At 39.1% G+C, this 17,267-nt stretch overlaps 1 protein-coding gene across 3 annotated transcripts in view; it reads left to right on the top strand.

Annotated features, from left to right (window-relative positions):
* The window catches only part of KMT2E (lysine methyltransferase 2E (inactive)), a 63,491-nt gene that overhangs the window by 36,216 nt on the left and 10,008 nt on the right, over positions 1 to 17,267 (top strand). The window contains exons 10-21 of one of the 3 annotated variants that reach the window (XM_086480719.1): positions 1,278 to 1,490; positions 2,908 to 3,038; positions 4,134 to 4,251; positions 4,975 to 5,084; positions 6,742 to 7,003; positions 9,000 to 9,098; positions 10,938 to 11,102; positions 12,078 to 12,386; positions 14,281 to 14,535; positions 14,713 to 14,857; positions 15,618 to 15,871; positions 16,019 to 16,075. In XM_086480719.1, the coding sequence (XP_086336845.1) occupies positions 1,278 to 1,490; positions 2,908 to 3,038; positions 4,134 to 4,251; positions 4,975 to 5,084; positions 6,742 to 7,003; positions 9,000 to 9,098; positions 10,938 to 11,102; positions 12,078 to 12,386; positions 14,281 to 14,535; positions 14,713 to 14,857; positions 15,618 to 15,871; positions 16,019 to 16,075 (2,118 nt within the window). Of the gene's footprint in view, positions 1 to 1,277; positions 1,491 to 2,317; positions 2,391 to 2,907; positions 3,039 to 4,133; positions 4,252 to 4,974; positions 5,085 to 6,741; positions 7,004 to 8,999; positions 9,099 to 10,937; positions 11,103 to 12,077; positions 12,387 to 14,280; positions 14,536 to 14,712; positions 14,858 to 15,617; positions 15,872 to 16,018; positions 16,076 to 17,267 lie in introns of those variants that run through there. The other 2 variants (XM_086480734.1, XM_086480728.1) reach the window with 2 other exon arrangements.

Genomic DNA, 17,267 nt, shown 5'->3' with positions numbered 1-17,267 from the left:
GTGGAGGAATTTGGGCTCATTTCTGCTGGGCAAGGGAGTAAAGTTGAGTGCATGCAGTAAAGAATGAAATGGCTATATTGTATCTGAAAGCTAAACCAGCAGTTCTGCTCTGTCATACCTTTGTGTATTCATCTGGTGGGACTCACTCACTAGTGCTGGCCTAGTTTAAGGAATTGTGTTGGGACTTCTGCTTTCTGAGATTTAAGTGTTAGAGCAGTCTTTTAAATTTTCTGTGAGATAAAAATATGCATGGTGTGAAAACTAGGTATTTCCCATAGTTTATTCATCCTTAGGATATATAAAAACAAGTGTGAGGCATTTTACACTTCAAATGTGTAAGATGTGAAGATAGGATTGGGGAAGAAAGCCTCTATTTTGTGCTTTTTGAATATGGGGTTTGTAAGGTTCCATTGTGTTTTTTCATGGCTTTTTTTAGCATCACATATTTTTTAATGTTGTTTTTGTGTATGGTTCTCTTGATGCACAAAAGAAATGTATGTAAACAGGTAAATTGAATTGCTGAACTACTTGCTGTTTTATTAATGTTTAGTAGTGTCTCTGCTCAGGTGGATGGAAAAGGGAGTGATGGTTTGTTGCAGCTTGGCTGCTGCTTGTAAGGTCTGGAGGTACAAGGAATGGCACTTCCTTCAAAAGTGAAAGGATCTGAAGCACTGCAGAACAAAATTGTTTAGTGAGGAGCAGATAAGGAGAGAAGAATGATCTGTGCAAAGCCTATAACATGAGAGTCACAATCTTAATATAGTAGGTGTAGGATTAGTGAAGTTCAGTAAGATGTGAAGTGGAAAAGATACAGCATGATGCTTGAAGCTGAAAGATCTGCCTGTTATGGGATGGAAGCTGGAGTTCTTTATATTTGCATATGTTCACAAAAGTTGAGTAGGCAGGGAGGTCTGACCCTCCCAACTCCTGCACTCAGATTCATGATGCAGTGCAGTTGTGGGAGGAAACAGTGTCAGTCTCCAGTCTCATCCCACTAAAAGCTAGAATCCCTGTTGAAGCGAGAAGGTATTCCCCAACTTAGGCAATATTTATGAAATGTTAAAATTCCTAAAAGGACAAATGTAATGCAACTGTATTCACTGGAATGCTTTTAGGTAATGCAGACTTTTATACTGGACTTCTTTAAAAAAAAAAAAAAAAAAAAAAAAAGGCAAACCTTAAATCTATGGCATACATTTGCCCTTGTAGGCTTATTTTTTTAATTTGAATATCTCTTTCTTAGCTTGTAATATCTGGTCACTTACTTTAATTTTCAGGGCTCAGCTCCAGAGATTGATCCTACTGACAGTTCGAACTTTGGCTGGGAAACTAAAATCAAGGCATGGATGGATCGTTACGAAGAAGCAAATAATAACCAGTACAGTGAGGGTGTCCAGAGGGAGGCACAAAAAATAGCTCTGAGATTAGGCAATGGAAATGACAAAAAAGAAGTCCACACCAGCAATCTGATTTTCAAACCTCCAGTAGAGGTAATGATTCGTGCCATGTTGCGTTATTGCATGCTGGCTTTGTGCCGTGACAAAGATACCCAGTTAGATGCCTTTTTTAGGGAAAAAAAAAGAGGTGGTGGGGTGGGACACTTCGCATTCATTTTGTTGTCTCACCAGATCTAAGCATCAGGGTTATATTCATTTTTGTACATCCTGTATCGCCCCTGGCTATGTTTACACTTGCATATCAGTTCTCATAAAAAGACCTAAAGTGTTAGTCTGAGCCTGAACATTGGATTGTCCTTAGTCTGTCTTGTGGTGGACATAACAATGTAAACTTTGCTGATGTGTGAGGAGTCTCATAGTTACCTGCTATAACCATCTCAAGGGTGGTTGTAGTAGATACAAGTATTGAAGTTGGAGGCTGTTTGGTTTGGTTTTTTCCCCTGGTATGTGTATTAGCATGTTAATTGTCCACATTTCTCTTAAGATATCCTAAGTGTTCTGGATGTTTAGGTACTCAGAACAGAATTTAATTTGCTAGTTCATGAAGGATGTTTCTGATGGTAGGTGATATCCTCATACTGGTGGGGGTTTTTTGTTTGTTTGTTTTGTTTTTACTCTTGTGATCCTGTAATTTCTACTTTATGAAGAAACTGTGCAATGTCTTTTCCTATCTTTAACATCAGTTAATTATGATCTTAAAATCAGAATCATTTTACAGACCATAGCATTTTGTAGCAGAAGTCTTGAGGAGTAGTTACTGTAGCAGATTAATGGAAGCATCTTTGCTTCTTTTCCTCAAAGACCATCATGGCATATGGGGCACCCTCCTTAGAGGAATATCCCTGCTTACAGAGCCTTTTGCCTGCATAGAGGCTACTTCCTTTTTGATTGGCGATGACAGTTATGAGAGGTGTGAGTTCACTAATTGTCAGGGTATGTATTGGTTTTTAATTAAAAGCCATCCTTCTATCTAAAGATATGAAAATAAATTTGGAAACTCTCTCAGGATTCCGTTTTTTTATTATTTTGTTATTTGCCTGTTCTGTTTTTGCTTAAATAAATCACGAACATTCTTTTATGTCTGCATGTTTTGTTTGGTTTGAAGGAATTGAAGCCTTTTGAAAGTGTTACGCAAAACAGTGCAGCAATTCATCCTAGTAGTGGGGACAGTTAAATTCACTAAGGGATATAGTACTTGAGTTGTGACAACAGGAATGTGTTTGGTTTCAGCCATGTATTGGAGAACTAGGGCTAAAGCATTCCTTGAACTTAAATTCTAGTTACATAATTAGTTGTATTGGTAGGGGAACAGGACAGTTCAGTCTGGAGGTTTAATTACAAAAAGGAGGGTGTTTTAGTTCATACAGAATTGTTTAGTAGTTGTGAAAGTATAATCTATTAATAATAATGGAAAAATGATACTTCATACATTAACTTTTTATCTTTATAGAGTTACGTGCAAAAAAACAAGAAAATTTTAAAAGCTGCCAAAGACTTGCCTCCTGATGCACTTATTATTGAATACAGAGGGAAGTTCATGCTGAGGGAACAGTTTGAAGCTAATGGATATTTCTTTAAAAGGTTTGTTTATTACAAATGTTTTAATAAGGTAACTGTTAAAATGCTGTTTTGCTGAACTCTTGCCTCAAGTACAAGTGGGTCCTAAGTTATCAACAGTGTCTTGCATTTTACTGTTGGCTGATTGAAAATAATTGCGGATGGAATCTGGTCTCCCCCTTCTCTTCTGGATATCCTTACAGATCTGTTCAGGAGTTAGTTTTCTCTTTCTTTGTTCTTCCCCGGTTACAGGATTCCTGCATTCTCAGTTGGGTAGTTGTGCACCTTAAACCAGAGATTGGCAGGTTCTACCATCCTAAAATAATTCAGAAGGTAATGGCAAAGACATTCTCTTTCGTGAGATTTTAAGTCCACGAGGCTGAGAACGGAATTGGATGCAGGTCAGCTTGGGGCCATTTTACTGCCAGAGTTCTCTGGTTGGTTGAGTTACTGAGCAATGTATGACTGCTTCCTTCTTCCTGTGGATGATTTTCAGTGCTGCCATTAACTGCATGGACACGCCTGCCTGGGAAGTTGCAAGAGGCTTGTTGGAGGACAGAGCACAGCTTTTGCTCAGTAAAGATGGAAGGGTTCCCTGGCACTTGTCATGACAGAACTTAGTGTGCCTTGGCAAAGTATTGGGATGCCCCCTTCCTTCAGGAGGGTCAGGTGCGAGTGATACTGCAGGTGTTAGGCAGGGATGTGGAGATGTTACTTTCTTCTATTTTTTTTCAGATGATTCTATGAGGCATTTGAATTTCTATGTGAGTTTCACTTTGGGACTCGTCGTAAGAAAAGTTTAAGAAAGATGAAGAATCTTAACCTTATGTTTTCCATGTCGAGGGCTTGCCCTGCTACTGTTCCTCCCCTTAGATCCTGTGCAGAAGAATTGAATTTTAATTAAATTAAATTCAAACTTCTGGTATTCTGAGAACACATTTGGAGAATGTACCATTTAGAATCATGAGGCTTAAATGCAAACGTGTCATTCTCAGGTTAACCCACAAATTTGGTCTGTTGTGCCAAACACCATGTTACAAAGCTAAGCAATGTGAAGAATAAGTGATACTTAGCATCTTTAAAAATGATAAAACTCTGGTTTGCTTGTATGTTTTTCAGGCCATACCCATTTGTTTTGTTTTATTCCAAATTCCATGGGCTAGAAATGTGTGTTGATGCAAGGACTTTCGGAAATGAAGCTCGATTCATCAGGCGTTCATGTACACCAAATGCGGAGGTGAGTGTATATAAAGTTAAGTTAGGTTTTATTTACTTAGAAGTCCCTTTTTCCTTAAGTTTTCCAACAGATAATTTGAGCAATCCCTAAAATTTTTATACAGGTACTTTTTTTTTTTTTTTAAAAAAAAAAAAAAAAGGGGGGGGGGGCAAGAAAAAACCCCACCAAGACCCAAATTAATTAATGGTAATATAATAATGTTCTTATTGTGGAATATTGTGTCCAGTTCTGGGCCCCTCAGTTCAAGAAGGACAGGGAGCTGCTTGGAAGAGGCCAGCACAGAGCCACAGAGATGATTAAGTGGGTGGAACATCTCCCTTAGGATGAAAGGCTGAGGGAGCTGGGTCTCTTTAGCTTGGGGAAGAGGAGACTGAGGGATGACCTCATTAATGTTTATAAATATGTAAAGGGCGAGTGTCAGGAGGATGGAGCCGGGCTCTTCTCGGTGATGGCCAATGACAGGACAAGGGGCAAAGGGTGCAAGCTGGAGCACAGGAGGTTCCACATTAACATAAGGGAAAATTTTCACTGTGAGGGTGACAGAGCACTGGAACAGGCTGCCCAGGGAGGTTGTGGAGTCTCCTCTGGAGACATTCAAAACCCACCTGGATGTGATCCTGTGTGATCTGCTCTAGGTGGTGCTGCTTTGGCAGGGGGGTTGGACTAGGTGATCTTTTGAGGTTCCTCCCAATCCCTAACATTCTGTGACTCTTTTGAATATAGGTGAGGCATGTAATTGAAGATGGAACAATTCATCTTTATATTTACTCCATCCATAACATTCCAAAGGGAGCAGAGATTACTATAGCGTTTGATTTTGATTATGGAAATTGGTAAGTATTTGAGCATGCTATTCTAAAATACATCTATGCTTTTTAAGCTACTGTGATTCAGAGTGGCTTTTTTTTATATCACTTACTTTCCTGTGTGCTTTGATAACAGAGGGCTCCTTAAGCACTGCATTTACAATGGACAGTGTGTGTGCGGGCAGGGTTTCTTCTGTATTTTTATTAATGCCTATCTGTTGCTGACTTCAGCAACGTTTTAGTTACTTACGAATAATGTGGAAGAGATACAAACTTAGGTGAATATGAATAAATATGTACTATGAAAATTTATTGTATATAGGTGTCCTGTAGTGTGGGGAGAGTAGATGGAAGAAAATCTAGAACTATTGGGTAATGCCCTATTTATTTCAGAGTGTCTCTATAGGATGACTTCAGGAAGACTGTGTCTGCAATTTAGTTATAAATCATGTTTGTTTAATATGTGAGTAAGAATGTTCAAATATACTGATTGCTTAGTGCCTTAGGTTCTGTAACGTATTACACATTTTCCTGAACGTAACTGCTGCTCCTTTGATGAACTGGCAAAAGCTCTAATAAACTGTTGCCAGTGTCTGTAAGCGTTGTTTTGAAATGGTAAAGGAAATAATTGGTTAAGTTCCATTCACATATGTAGGAACTGTTATTCAAACACTTATTTGAAATCTGATGGCAAAATAAGGCCTTTGAGTGATACAATCTAGTAATGATTTCTCTTGGCTAGTAGGAAATGTTCTGGGGTGTAGGTATGTTGTGCAGGAACGCCTAGGCTAATACTGACCTTGGGAGCTGAAGCATTGAAGAGCCTGTTTCTATAGGTGCACTTGGTCGGGTCCAGAAGCAGTCCAACTGTTTCACCTTTTGCTACACCAAGGTAATACATTTTTCTGTGGTCTGCTCATAGGTCAGCTTGGGTGCAGTGCTGTGCAGACGTGCCTTCACTGCTTCTGGACCTGAACTAGTTACGTCCATGGAGTACTTACTACCTGTGTTAACCAGCTTGGGTTCAGACTACCTCAGGGTGCCTTGCACTGCTAAGTGTTGTAGATGTACTCCTGCATCCCTCACATGAAGACAGCCTGTGAAATTGCCTGGTTGATGGGGTTTTGGGGTTTTGTTATTTATCCTTTTAGAAGTATGTAGTAGTTGTGGTTTAGTACCTGCAGCTGACAGCCTGTGTAAGTTGAATATGTTTGAGTAACTGTTCCTACGTATCTTAGTGGAACTTAAAGTTGTACAAAGTGACTCCAAGTTCTTTCCAGTGTCCTTTTTCTTTAAATTGTGTTTACTGTCTTTGTGTAAAGCCAGAACTCTGCCTTCCTTGTGTCTGCTAATATCTTTAATATAGTGGTTATATTTCCACCCAGGATATACTCAGGTTTTGCATGTCTTCCATCGTTTAAGTGAATACTAACCTTGAATTTAAAAGAATTCCATGTGGCAAACAGCCACAAATTCTGTTAACTAGTAGGTGAGATTTTTTTGAATTACAGCAATATTGTATATCTCGGTGAAAACTTGAGTCAACTGCTTTTAATGTGGTTGGTTTGCATCATAGCAGATGTTTAATGTGAAACATGTATCAGCTTGTATGATTTAGTATTGAAAAGTCTCAGTGCTGTACAGCCTAATCAAAATACACCTTCTTGCATTTAATTACTTTTAGTAAATACAAAGTGGATTGTGCCTGCCTCAAAGAAAATCCTGAATGTCCAGTTCTCAGACGTTCTGAGCCTACAGAAAACATCAATACTGGATATGAAACCAGAAGGAAAAAGGGAAAGAAAGAGAAGGATGTTTCAAGAGAGAAGGAGACTCAAAATCAGAACATCACATTGGACTGTGAAGGAGCAGCCACCAAAATGAAAATCGCAGATAATAAACAAAGGAAGCTTTCTCCCCTCAGGCTGTCCATTTCTAATAATCAGGTATTGACATCAGGTGATCGGAAAGAAAAGCTTTTAAACACAAATACTCTCCTTTTGTAGTTACTAGAGGAATTTTAACAAGTCACTGAAAAAGGGCTATGTGGATATGTCAAAAATCATAATGATGGATAAGCTGTTTAGAATTTTTTAAACTATTCTCAGTTTTCCTTAATATTTGATTGTATTTAAAGATACGTTGGTTCCCGTACCAGTTTTAACTATACATTTTTCCTCTGAATTTCTTTGTAGATCTCTAATGTGAAAGCCTCATGTCATGCTTTCAGGAACTCCCAGTCCACCCTGAAGTGTCTTTTGGTTAGTTGCATATGTTATTCAGGAGCATAGTATTTTAACCATAGCAATGAGTAGCCCTGCTCCTGTAACAAATAAAAACTCAACCCAGAACATGAAGTGTTGGCTGCAGCTCTATTAGAGTTTGGGGGAGTTGGGGAGTCAGGAGGAGGAAGGTGTGTTTTAAAGCTAAATGCTGGCTAATAGGTGGTTAGTGTTGGTAAAGCTACCTGGTAATGTACAAAGTAGCCAGTTTTAAATTAGCCTTTCTTTTAATATGTCAGTTTGAAAGAACTAGTGGTGGGAGAGAGCCGTGAGATAATAATTAACTTAATTTTGCAGAGCAGCTGTTAAATATCAATATTTAACATGAGTTTTCTTTCTTTTTGGGGTGCTGGTGGTTTTCTTTTTTTTTTTATATGATGGTTTTTGATGATGATTTAGGGGCAGAGATAAAAGTGGGAGGGAGCCATTTCCTAGTTCTTTTAACGTCACTTAGGAGTGAAGGAAGTAAGGTAAAAATGAGCATATTGACCCCCAGTTTCCATAAGATAATCAAATTGTTCTGGGGTTTTATTGGTTGAATAGCTTGGAAGTCCAGAAGGCATGGCATGTGACTGTTACAAATTACGATCTCCAGAGAGGCAACAATTAAACTTTCTCATCTTACGTGATTTTTTTATGTGTGTGCGTTTTGTTTTTAACAAGTGGTAACTGGTATTTGGAACCTTCTCCTGAGCTTTAACATAATATACAGTGTTTATATAGAATAGTCACAGGAGAGCTTGTCTTGTTTTCCAGAACGGAGTTGAATGGTAGGAATTGTGAGAATAAAGCTGTTAAAACACGTGTGTAAATTCAGAAGCCAGTCAGTTAATAGCTTTTTTTTTTTCTTGGGGTGAAATATATAATGCTAAGATAAAGAAAGTGTATGGGAAAATGTAGATGTACTTTTAAGACAAATGTTAAAAAAACCTTTGTCTGGTCTTTCGTGTAAAAGTGAAATTGTGTATAGGACTTATCTCTTAAAAGTTACTGTTTCATGCTTGGGGGATTGTGTGGGGTGGTTTTTTTTTTCTTCTCCCAAAGCAGAAACCCTTTATTAGTTTGCTAACTCTTGTGTTTCTTTATGGTATGGCACTGTCATTAGATTCTGTAGTGAGTGTAAAATGTGATTCTAATAGAATACACTTTCAAGCTGAGAAGAGCTTCTATGTAATTGTATTAACGTTCTTTTGACTTACTATTTCACCAAAATTAATACTTTTTTTTTTTTTAGTGGGTGTGTACTGTAAAGCTCCTAATTCTTTTAAGTGGTTATAAAGTGGCTAGATCAGTGGCCAGTGTTACTGCCCGAAAGTTTCTATTGGTTTAGAGGTTTAATTCTGATACTTTTATTTTTTGGTTGGTGGGGTGGGGGAGTGGGGATGGAACCTCAAAGTTTCAGTAAGATCGGTGTGCTAAAGAGAAAAGATACAGATGTGTCTTAGCTAAGAATGGAAAAGATCTAGTCAGGTGATTCTGTTTACAGGTTTATAGAAAGGTACAAGTGTATATTAGTGGGTTTTACATTTTTGTCTTGATTTATTGGCTTGGTTACTTTTGATGTAGTGATCTGAGGATTCTTAGTTCTGTGAAGCTTTTAGTTTTCCCTAGTTTGCAAGAGTAGTAGAGCTTCTGTAAAGCAGTCATTTCCATCTTTCAGGAGCCAGATTTTATTGATGATATAGAAGAAAAAACTCCCATTAGCAATGAAGTAGAAATGGAATCAGAAGAGCAGATTGCAGAAAGGAAAAGGAAGATGGTAAGTTGGGAAGCAAGTGGCTACCTAAAGTCGTCACTAAGGCTTAGTGACACCTGCTCTTCCCATGCTAATTGCTGTCTTTCTGTAGGCTTGTAGAATCAGTATATATGAGGTCAGATCTTTACATGAACTTCAACTTGAAATGCAGGGATTGCTATTTGAGACTGTTTCATCTAGCTTGATGATTGCTTTCTGATAAAAACCTGCTCTTACTGTCAAATGTATATAATTTTATTGCCTTTAAAAAAACACATTGTAGAAGTTATCTAGATCTAATTTTTGTTATGCTCTATTATTGCTTATTATTTGTATTTTTATAGATAGTATTGGGAGTCAGGTTTCCTGCCTAATTTTTTTTTTTTTTTTTTTTGAGTTCCCAACTTATAAAGCCTCAGGCTAATTTTCAGAAGTTGGTAGAACAGTGTTATGAAAACTGGAATTTTAAAATGTGCTTTTTTGGTTAGATATTCAAAATGTGAGGTACTTGAAATTACTAATTAAATCAAAATCTTGGCCAAGTTGTATAATGAAATACTAGTATTTGGAACTTTCATTTTATTGTTCTTGCTCACAGAACTTCTAATAAGTGGAGTTCAAGGTGCAGCAATACTATCTGCGTCTGCCCAGACCTTAAAATAATACATTCCTCTTGGTCAGTATTTCTTACAGCTGTCAGAAGCAACACTGATGAGACTTGTGTTTATTAGACATCAGAAAGCAAAATCTGCTTAAGTAAAATATGTATTTTAATATGAAATCTGAAGAATGACAGCATGAGTTCTGATATTAACATACAACAGTGTCTTGTCATGCTTTTGAGGAACAGTTCTCATCACTGTTGGATGTACTGCTTTTGCTCCAGAGGATGTGCTGCCCTTTTTTTTTTTTTTTTTTTTTTTTCTTTTGGCTACATTTCTTGGCACTTCACATTTGTATTCTTAGTAGAGCAAAGCTCTCTGTGAAACTTGGTTACAGCAGAGTTGCTGTAGTAGTGAAAGATGTAATTATTACTCCAGCTCCCTTATGAGGATTGCAAATAACTGCATTGCCTGCGTTTTACCAAGCCAACAGAGGCAGGTTCAGTGGCAAAACAAAACTGGGTTCCTCATTCACTCATGAGCAATATATTTGCAGGTACTCTTTTCTTTGCTATAAACGTGGTTGTTATCAATGCACTGTTAAGCCACAGGCATTTGTTAAAAAAAAAAAGTTTGTGATAGAAGCCCCCAATTCTGCCACCTCTCTGTTGTCTTGAGCAGGACTGTGCAGGTGAAGGGATCTGCCTCTGTACAGCACTAGAACCTGAATTACTGATAAGACAGAAAATTTAGCTTCTCTGTGACCTCATGTTATCTTATTTTGAATTAATGATGTTTGGATGTTGATTGTATGTTTTGATGTCATTTTTGACACTTGGAAAATTGGGTCAGAGCTTTCTGTTGTTGTTTCACATACATATTGGTATTTCATATCTTTCTAGTCATTACTGTTTCCTTGATTTTAAATACTAAACATGCAAGTAAGTGGCTCAGAGCTATGTGTTGTTTTTATGCTTATAGGCCAGTGATTTACTAGGAAATTACTATTTTTAGCAAGTTCTTAAATCCAAAGCAGGACTTTCTTCTTGTTGTCAGGGTTGGTATGAATGCAGGCCTTTCTTCAGAAGTCCATACTAATTGCACTCATTGTAATAGCTCCCTTTCCTCTGAGCTTCTGCTGAAATTGATCTCCACGTCAACATACGCTGAACATGTTCTGAAGTACTTTAAAAAAGTGTGTATTTACATATGCAAAAGATTATGACTGAAACTTGATCGTGATTATTATTAAACCCATCAGACAAGAGAAGAACGGAAAATGGAAGCTATCCTGCAAGCTTTTGCCAGACTAGAAAAAAGAGAAAAAAGAAGAGAACAGGCTTTGGAAAGAATCAGCACAGCAAAAACTGAGGTTAAATCAGAATGCAAGGAAGCACAGATTCTCAATGACACTGAATTTATTCAGGTAGCTATCTGGAACTTTATTTTAAAGCTAGCTTTTAACATATATATTTTATTGGTTTGGATGTCAAGCTGCACTTCCAAGATGTTTTGTTTTTTTTTTTTTTCCTCTGAACTCAAGTATATTTGACCAAAAATCTGTATAGTTCTTTGACATTATGTTAGCTTCTGATTTAATTTTTTTCAAGAAAATATGTATAGAATTTGTTTATGAAGAATTTCAGTTACATTAGTTTATGCAAATGTTCACACACATACCAGCTGTGTAATTCAGTCTGCTTGGAAATTCAGGGTAGGAGATGTTTACCTATTCTGACTTCAGTCCCAGGAGGTGGCTTTCCTTAGGCACCCTCTGTAACCAGTGGAGAAAAACTTACTGCTTCGGGAACATTATTATAATCCTTTATTTTCTCTTAAAGGAAAGGAATTACCAAGGCATAGTTTGTTCTGAGTTCTTGCGGGTGATACTTAATGTTTCATAAACAATTTTATACCGTGTTGATGCTGGATGCTAGTATGCTTCTTACCTTGCAAATACTCCTGCGGATTCTCAGTTCAGATTGTTGGCCTGGGTGATTTCCGTCAGCATGCTGTTAAGTACCTTTTGTGACAATGCTAAACACTTAGTAAATTATAAATTACAGAAAGGATATTGGACTGAAAGACATTGCGATGTCAGCAGTAAGATTTCTAGCTTATGGGTGAATGAGTGCGGTATGGCAGTTCTTACACAAACCTGTGGTGATTTGACCGGTGCCTGGTGTGTGTGAATACTCTGCCAGTGATAGAGCAGGTGCTTGGGAGGAAAATACAAGAAATCTTGTTGTTTGCCTTGAAGAAGGACAGAAATATTATCCCTGAAATACTGTAGTTCTAACAACAAAAATGAGATCCGGTAAAGGGAGCTGACATTTTGTTTTAAGATACCTAGCTTTGCATGTGTTTAGGATCTGTTTACTGGACTTCTGTTTTGTACTAGGAACCAGCAAAAGAAGAAACTGCCACCAAGCCTACCCCAGCCAAAGTTAATAGAGCTAAGCAGAGAAAAAGCTTCTCGCGGAGTAGAACTCACATTGGACAACAACGTAGACGACACAGAACTGTCAGCATGTGTTCAGATATCCAGCCGTCTTCTCCTGACGTGGAAGTAACTGCACAACATAATGAAACTGAGAATGCTGCACTGGTAGCTGAGCCTGAAACAGAAACTGTGGTTGCAGAAATGGTTGCTGAAACAGAAGCTCAAGCACTTAATAAATGCCCTACTAAGTATCCTAAAACAAAGAAGGTATGTCCCTTTAGGGATGAGGGAGAAGAGGGTGGACTTCAACAGAGTTTTAAAAATATCATAGGCTGCGGCATCAGTGTGCAACTATATATATTTTTTTTTTTAAAAAAAACGTTGACTCATTTCCTTTAAAATTACCATTACATAGGAACTCACTGGTCATAAATTAAGAGATTAAAAAAAGATATGTGTAACATCCTTTGGTAGAAGTTCTTTTGGATTTTAAGAGACTTACAAAATACATATTTCAGAACAATTTTGGAACAGATGTTTTCTAAGGGAAGTACTTTGTAAATGGACCAAAATAATGTACATAACCAAAACATAATGAAACTGTTAATTTAAAAAGAAAAGCAATGGAAGTTTCATTTCCTTCCTTTGTTCATCATATGCTTTAGAAAGTATTTTAATGGTAGCAAGCAGAATATCTCAAGGAAATCATTAACTTCTAGTATTTCTGAGATGTCTGTTCTGAAGTGAATGGATTTAAACACTCAAATTTCTGTGTATGTTTGGAGGGGAGATTCTTTACTCTCTTTAGTGCTTTTGTTTTTAATTTTTTTTTTGGACTGCATTGCAAAAAACTTGAATAAATGCCACAATATTTAAAGACAGTTGAAAAATACTAAATCTGCACGTGTGAATAAAGCATTAAAACTTTCTGCTTTAAAATTCTACAGACTGTTAAAAAGTGCCTTTTTTCCAGTGTGTTTTAGAAGTTGGCTCTGAACATTTTATTTGGTGGAAGAGAAGGGGGAGGAGGTCATAGGTTGAAACTCCTTGTCAAATGACCAGTAACAACTTCAAGGTGGTTTTATCTTAAACCCGCAAGCATGCTCAACTCTTCCCCTGCTCCCCCCCGCGCAAAGGCACCTGAGTCATCCTGTAACAGTGCTTTTATTGCACCACTGTTCAGTTCTGGTCACACGGGAGACTAGAATCTTTCTTCCTCTTCAACGTATTGCGTAGCAAAAAGGAAAGAAGATACCTGAGAAATCGGAATTGTACTGCGCTTTCTTGCTGTTTCATAGTATTAAGATAAATGTCGGTGAAACATCTCATTGCATTGTACCCAGGGTACCTTAAGTGAGGGGAAAGTTGTGCTTTTAAAGTGAATTATAAGTAAGTTTGTAGAAGACAGGCGACTTAAATATGTTATGATCACCTTTGTTAAAGCCTTAATATATTAGTAATATTTAGTGTGCTATTTTTGCATATCATTAACTTTGAACCATTGTAAAATTCAGGCAGTTGGTTATCTGTTAATGGGGACTAAAATCCCCTGGCACGTTTTTCAAAAACACTGAACTAGCTAGGAGAGAATACCCTTTTTTAACACGTGTGCCTTAGTAAATATGTTGTCATTTAATACAGCTACAATAGTGAAGCATGTTCAAGGCACCTGCCTGACATGTTGACTGAAGGACAGTCCTGACAGTACAGAAATCTGATGATGAGTTTACTTCATTCTGGTAACGTTACACTATTTCCCCTCAGCTTATGTGCTCAAACACAAGTTTAAAATTTGTCTTGGAAATCTGTTCCTAAATTCAGATCATAAGTACAGTTGATCTGGGTGCTCGTATAGTACATTCAGTGAGAATTAAATACAAAAGAACTAAATGCTGGTGTAGGAAAAAAAACAAAACCCAAAAAGCAAAACCCCCAAAACTTTGGTATGTAGAACAAATCTATGCTGATTCCTTCTGGTGTCCCCATTATGTCACTAAAACTGTCCTTATTCTTGCCCTGTGTATTCGTAAATTTGCAGCTTGGAAACTAGCTGTTCCTGCTTTGCCTAACAGTTGGTGAGGTGAATGATTAGACTGAAAAATTTCTAAAAGCCACTGATAAAAACACTCATAAATCACCATTTTTTTCTCTCTCTGTTTAGCACTTGGTCAGTGAATGGTTAAGTGAAAAGAGTGATAAAACAGGGAAGCCTACAGACAGTCTATCGGAAAGGCCGCTACGTATAACTACCGACCCTGAAGTTCTGGCCACTCAGCTGAATTCTTTACCAGGTCTCACTTACAGTCCACATGTATACTCGACTCCAAAGCACTATATTCGTTTTACTTCACCATTCCTTTCAGAAAAGAGGAGGAAAAAAGAACCTGTGGAAAACATTACTGGCTCTTGTAAGAAGGTAATGCTTCCCTCCTTATGGTTCCCATCCCATATTAATTAAAAATAAGGGGGGTTTTGCTAGCATGAACCAGAAAAAAAGCTGGTTGGCAAACCAGCTCTGTTGTGTGTAACGTGTTTTGAAATTTTATCATTAAACTGTTAACTCACTCACTAATTTGAACTTGTTTCATTACAGCGTTGGTTAAAGCAGGCTTTGGAAGAAGAAAATTCAACAGTGATTGATAGGTTTAATTCACCATCACAAGAGAGATCTAGAAGTCCAGCCATCAATGGTGAAAATAAAAGTCCTTTGTTACTGAATGACAGCTGCTCCTTAACAGGTGAGGCTTTTACTGATACAGTATGTGAGAGCTGTTTCAAAGTAGTTAAATGTGGAGGACTGCGGTTTTTAAAATAATGAGTTAATGAAAATTCCGGGGCTGTTTTGCACTGTTTCCTGATACTTTCTTTAAACGAAATGCTTAGTTGCATAGTGGTTGGGATTTTTTCCCCATTTACTGTAACTGTTGTATCTCAGTGTTTACAGTCAACAAAAGACCAGTGTTTTTGATTATGACTGTGAAGTAATTTTCCATGCTGTTCTATATATTCATAATTCCTTTAAATTCGGTGGGCCTGTGTGGCATACAGCGGAAAAGCTGTGTAATCTTGTAGGCATAATACAGAGTGAGAACATGCTAAAAACCAAACACGCTTCCGTCCTTACGGAAGCGCATATGGAGCGTATTGGGTCCTTCCTCTGTACAGTCCTGAACTTGGAATTTCCACTTCTTAGCTGAACAGTCTTAAAAATGCATGGAAGTGGACTTTCCCTTTTCTGGAAGCATAGACGTTTCTTCCCATCACCCTAGCACACAAATTTCAGTTACTGGTGTGTCTATAGGCTGTTCATTAATTTTTTTTCAGGAGCTCTGTAGGCTGTTCAGAGCCTGGGGAAGCCTGCCCTTCAGAGGTTTTTGTAGTCTCAGACACTTTTTTAATGTGGAGTTAATAATTCCATTACATCAAATACTTAAGCGACTGTAAGCAGTTACTAGGTCTAGACTTTTCCTAGCTTTTTTTTCTAATTTTAACACGCAGATCTAACCACGCCACTAAAAAAACGAAGACTGTATCAGCTGCTGGAGTCTGCATTCTCTGAAACCTCCACACCTACTCCTTCTCCATATGCCACACCAACTCACGCGGACATTGCTGCCTCCGAGCCATCGTTGTTTGCTACTCCTCCCAGGGTAAAAACCGAAGATGAAGCTTGTAGAAATGGTTACAAACCCATATATTCACCTGTTACTCCTGTAACTCCGTGTATCCACGGAAATACCATGCACTTTGAGGTGAGATTCTGAGTGAGTTTCAGTGCGTTCAGAGAGTGTGTTTGGACATGGTGGTGATCAGTGTCTGTACTCCTGCGACAAGGGGGTGGTTTACCTTTCTCCAGGCTACAAGAGAAATTGACTTGAAATTTCTTCTTGTTTATTTAGAATATTTCCTCACCTGACAGTTCCCCAGAAACAAAAAGGCGAGCTTATAGTCAAGAGGTAAGGATATTTGCCAAAAACTGCAAATGATACCTTGATGTCACCTGTGTGGCTGCACTGTTCTTGGCAAGTGCTTTTCACCGGCCATTGCCGCTTTTCCTGGCACGGGAAGGGTCACTTCCCTACAGGCTTTATGTCCTTATCACTGTGTATTCCCACTTACCTGTTTCGTTGTCTGTTTGAATTGGTTTCTCTCCCCTCTTCCTCTGTATCACTTAAAAGCCTGGGGGGCTGTCGGGGAAGGGAGTAGTGGCCGCTGTTTAGATGCGAGCACACGGCCACCGCTTGTGCCCGTCGGGCCGCCGTTATGTTTACGCTGACGTTTCTCCTGGTTACCGGCCCCTCGTCGCTGTTCAGTTGAGGTTGGGAGGGCAGCGCCGCGAGGCACCGCGCGGTGCCCGTGCCCGGGCCCGTGCCCGCAGCCTCCCGCTGGGGCCGTGCTCCGCTGCGGGCCCGGGCCGGCCGCTAGGGGGCAGCGCGGCTCCGCCACCGGGGCTTCCGCGGGGACGTGGGGCGGCGGCTGCGCAGTTTGAGTGAAGGCGGGGGGGGGAGGAGCGGGGCGGTTACACCAGCGGGGACTTCCGCTTCCGGCCAGCCGAGCGCGTGAGCGGTCACAGCCTGGCAGGGGCTGGAAGGGGCCTCTGGAGATCGTCCAGTCCAGCCCCGCTGGTAAGGCAGGTTCCCCTGGGGCCGGTCCCACAGGATCGCGTCCAGGCGGGGTTTGAGATTCTCCAGAGCAAGAGACTCCACAGCCTCCCTGGGCGGCCTGTGCCAGTGCTCTGTCACCCTCACAGTGAAAAAGTTTTCCCTCATGTTCAGGTGGAACTTCCTGTGCTCCAGTTTGTGCCCGTTGCCCCTTGTCCTGTCACTGGGCACCACTGAAAAGAGCCTGGCCCCATTCTCTTGACACCCCCTCTTTAGGTATTTATAAGCATTGGTAAGGTCCCCTCTCAGTCTTGTCTTCAGGCTGAACAGACCCAGGTCCAAGTATTCCCTTGGGAGTTGAGGACATATATATGTATTTTTTTAGGTCAAAATCTTAACAAAATTTTTCATCCAGTCATTGCTGAATTTAGCTTCTAAACTATTAGCAGTTGAATATTTTAATGGTTATCTGACTTGAAAAGAGGAGTTTTCCTTAGGAACTTTTGCTTTGTAATACAAATAATTGAAAAAGGATTAATGAAAATCT

Source organism: Leptosomus discolor, chromosome 1, assembly GCF_034619465.1.
Source record: "Leptosomus discolor isolate bLepDis1 chromosome 1, bLepDis1.hap2, whole genome shotgun sequence".
Lineage (NCBI taxonomy): Eukaryota > Metazoa > Chordata > Aves > Leptosomiformes > Leptosomidae > Leptosomus > Leptosomus discolor.
This window is presented reverse-complemented; position numbering and strand designations above follow the sequence as displayed.